The sequence below is a fragment of the Charadrius vociferus genome, unplaced genomic scaffold (genome assembly GCF_000708025.1).
Source record: "Charadrius vociferus isolate BGI_N301 unplaced genomic scaffold, ASM70802v2 scaffold2430, whole genome shotgun sequence".
NCBI classification, from domain to species: domain Eukaryota; kingdom Metazoa; phylum Chordata; class Aves; order Charadriiformes; family Charadriidae; genus Charadrius; species Charadrius vociferus.
The window spans coordinates 97593-101558 of NW_009646332.1; the positions used below are offsets into that span (position 1 = coordinate 97593).

At 62.0% G+C, this 3966-nt stretch overlaps 1 protein-coding gene across 1 annotated transcript; it reads left to right on the top strand.

Annotated features, from left to right (window-relative positions):
• The first annotated feature begins 300 nt into the window (after nucleotides 1-300).
• PSMD3 (proteasome (prosome, macropain) 26S subunit, non-ATPase, 3) lies at nucleotides 301-3800 on the top strand. Its single transcript, XM_009885672.1, has 12 exons — nucleotides 301-310; nucleotides 489-679; nucleotides 1050-1187; nucleotides 1418-1554; nucleotides 1663-1853; nucleotides 2046-2149; nucleotides 2255-2369; nucleotides 2617-2736; nucleotides 2849-2952; nucleotides 3255-3410; nucleotides 3503-3553; nucleotides 3687-3800. The coding sequence occupies exons 1-12, from the start codon at nucleotides 301-303 to the stop codon at nucleotides 3762-3764; spliced, it is 1395 nt and encodes a 464-aa protein (XP_009883974.1). The 3' UTR covers nucleotides 3765-3800.
• The last annotated feature ends 166 nt before the right edge of the window (nucleotides 3801-3966 follow it).

Here is a 3966-nt window from a genome sequence, read left to right on the forward strand (position 1 = left end):
GGGGGTGTATGTGGGGGAGAGGTGTTGGGAAGGGTGTTAGAGGACGGGAATGGGGAGATCACTGTGGGGAAAATGAGTGGGGGGGGGGCTGTGAGGGAAAGGGAGGTGGGAGGTGTGTTTTGGGGGGTCCCTGGAAGCGTCGCTGTGAGGATAGGCTGTGAGGGGCAGGGGGAGCTGCAGAGACGCTGTAGTGGGACCGTGCAGGGCTGCAGAAGGAGGATGGAGGCCACAGGGAGAATAAGGGGGGAAGGGACTTCTGGAGGGGTCTTCCCCAGCCCCCTGCTCCGAGCAGGGACAGCCATGGAGTCAGGTCAGGTCATGCAGGACACTGAGGCCCCAGTGGCACGAGCGGACAGAGGGACCCAACAGCAGGAGGATGGGGCACCTCGTACCTGGAGGGATCTCAGCACCAGCTTTGCTCTGGTGCATCCTTCAGTGGAGGTCTCTGGCAGACACGTGCTGACAGCCCATCCCTTGTGCACCCGCAGATATCAAAGAGCACGTGAAGCAACTGGAGAAGGCCGTGTCGGGGAAGGAGCCACGCTACGTCCTGCGTGCCTTGCGGGCTCTGCCCTCCACCTCCCGCCGACTCAACTCCAACGTGCTTCACAAAGCCATCAATGGCTTCTTCACCTCCAACAGCACCATGCGGGATTTCCTCCTTGGCTTCCTGGAGGAGGTACAGCAGCAGGGGATGGGCAGAGGTGACCGGCTGCGGAGGGGATGCTTTTCCTGCAGCAAGGAGCCTCCGGAACGCTGCTGTGCAGAGCAGGAGGGCACCGCGAACAGCAAGGGCTTGGGGACGTTTGGGACGTGCAGCCTGGGTGCTCGGGAGCGCATGTGAGATGAGATGGGGCGCTGCAGCTCTTGGCAGGGATGGGAGTGTAGTGCCGGCAGCCTGGGCTGGCTCTTGTGTCACACCTCAAGCAGGGCTGTCACCAAGGACAGGCTGGGGACAGGCCTCGCTGCAGGCGGAGGTGTGAGGAGCACTGGGCGGGCAGCAGCGGCGCGGGAGGGACGGGGGTCCAGCACGTCTCTCTCCTCCCCAGTCCATGGACACGGAAGCAGAGCTGCAGTTTCGCCCACGGATGGGGAAAGCGGCCTCAGCCCCTCTCTTGCCAGAAGTGGAGACGTACCTCCAGCTGCTTCTTGTCATCTACCTGATGAACAGCAAGCGATACCCGGAGGTGAGATTCCCTGAGCTCCTGGTTCTGAAGCTGAGCTCTTCATTTCGTGCTTCTGCGCCAGGCAAGGCCTGGAGAGCCTCAGGGACCTGCCTGTTTGTGGCCCCACACTTTCCCCTTTGTTTCAGCTGTGTTTGGAGGCAGGTGCCGGGCTTGGTCCTGCAGCCTTGGCAGTCTCTCTGCTCTTCCCGGGCAGCAGTTCCTCTGCTCTGACCTCTCTTCCCCTCCTGCAGGCCCAGAAAGTGTCTGACGACCTGATGCAGAAGATCAGCTCCCAAAACCGCCGGGCCCTGGACCTGGTGGTGGCAAAATGTTATTACTACCACTCCCGCATCTACGAATTCCTGAATAAACTCGACGTGGTCAGGAGGTAGGGTGGGTCCTGGGTGCGGGGTCTCCCTGAACTTGATCCCACGCGCCCCGGTGAGCAGGGCTGTTTCTTTCCTTCTCCCCGACATGCTCTCTCCTTTTCCTGCAGCTTCCTGCATGCCCGGCTACGGACGGCCACACTGCGCCATGATGCGGACGGGCAGGCCACCCTCCTGAACCTGCTGCTGAGGAACTATCTCCACTACAACCTCTATGACCAAGCAGAAAAGCTCGTCTCCAAGTCCGTGTTTCCCGAGCAGGCCAACAACAACGAGTGGGCTCGGTACCTCTATTACACAGGTGAGAGCAGCGGGTCCCGCACGGTGCTGGCAGCTCAGGCTGCACCCAAGATCGAGGGCTCTGGTTCCCCAGAGAATCTGTTTGAGCAGCTGGAAATGGGGCTTCCAGGCAGAATTTGAAGCCACATCCATGTGGATCCAGTTGATTCACTCGGTGGCTTTTCCAAACGCCTTCCACCCCGTGTGAATGCAGGGCGCATCAAGGCCATCCAGCTGGAGTACTCGGAGGCGCGGAGGACCATGACGAATGCCCTGCGGAAGGCACCGCAGCACACGGCTGTTGGCTTCAAGCAGACGGTGAGCGGGGACAGGAAGCTCGTGGGGTTCGGTACCTCCCGGCTCCCCAGGGAAGCTGCCTCAGGGTTGGGCCCCGCGGGGACTCACGGTCGCTTTCTGCTCAAGGTGCACAAGCTGCTCATCGTGGTGGAACTGCTGCTCGGGGAGATCCCAGACAGGCTCCAGTTCAGACAGCCCTCCCTCAAGCGGTCGCTTATGCCCTACTTCCTCCTGACTCAGGGTACGACAGGCGGCTCCTGCCCGCGCTCGGTCCCTCTCTGGTGTCTTGGCACAACGTCCCGTGCTCTGAGGGAGCAGTGGGGGTTTCTCTCCTCTCCCCTCGATGGGACTCAGCCGCAGACTCCACGTGGGGAAGAGGAGGCAGCCCCTAAGCGGAGGTGATGGCAGGACTGGGAGTCAGCCCTGCCTCGCTTTCCCCCATGGCCCGGCCCTCGCTCCTTCCCCAATTAACACATTCTCTCCTCCAGCCGTCAGGACCGGGAACCTGGCCAAGTTCAACCAAGTCCTCGATCAGTTTGGGGACAAGTTCCAGGCCGACGGCACCTACACTCTGATCATTCGTCTGAGGCACAACGTCATCAAGACGGGTAGGACGCTGCCGCTGTGGTGTTTGGGGACCCCGTCGTGGCCGCTGCTGTGGGCTTAGTGGGCACAGGACTGCCTGGCCCGGGGGGCTCCACTCTCGTTCCTCCCGCACAGGTGTCCGTATGATCAGCCTCTCCTATTCTCGCATCTCCCTGGCTGATATTGCCCAGAAGCTGCAACTGGACAGTCCGGAGGATGCGGAGTTCATTGTCGCCAAGGTACCTGCCTGTGATGTCCTGGGCTGCCCGCGGCCCCTGGTTCTCGCCGCCGGGCTCGCTCTCCTGCCGGGCTGCCTCTGCCCCGTCCCCGCAGCGCTCCCGTCCTGGGGTAGTTGCTGGTTTTAGGTTGAGGCCTCTCCCGGGGCTCCTGGGGACATTCAGGGCACCACATCCCCTCTCTGTGCGCTGTGTCCTGAGCCCACCGCTCCTGTCGCAGCAGCCAGCTCCTCCCTTCGCTCTAAACTGCTGCCTCAGCCCTCGGAGACAGCAGGTGCCCTGACCGCGTGCCCTCCGGCTTGCAGGCCATTCGGGATGGCGTCATCGAGGCCAGCATTAACCACGAGAAGGGCTACGTCCAGTCAAAGGAAATGATCGACATCTACTCCACCCGGGAGCCCCAGCTGGCATTTCACCAGCGCATCTCTTTCTGCCTCGATATCCACAACATGTCCGTCAAGGTGAGCGCGGCAGGGCCCGGCCGAAGGGGACAGCGGGACAGAGCTGAGGCGTTTCGTAGCTCAGAGCTTCTCCTCCCCCTTCTCTTTTCCAGGCCATGAGGTTCCCACCCAAATCTTACAACAAGGACTTGGAATCTGCAGAGGTGAGATCTCCTCTGGGTCTCCGCAGCCTCCTGCCAGAAACAGCTTGTGCTGCGGCCCAGCGGCCACCGAGGCCACGGGAAGGACGCGGCTCCTGTCCCTCAACTGCCACCAACCTCTGCCTTTGCCTTCCAGGAGCGCCGGGAGCGCGAGCAGCAGGACCTGGAGTTCGCAAAGGAGATGGCTGAGGACGATGATGACGGTTTTCCGTGACCCTCTGGCCAGGCTGTATTTTTTTATTTGTCCCTAGGGAAGATGCTGTCTGAGCGGAGCCGCCCCCTACGCAGCCCCGGTCCCCCCGTCTGCCTTTCTTTTATAAATACCTGCATGTCTGTACTGTGGGAGGGGGAAAAGGGGGTTCCCTGGGCCCGCAGCCGCAGGCCCCGCTCTCCCGTCCCCCTGCGACCCACGGCGG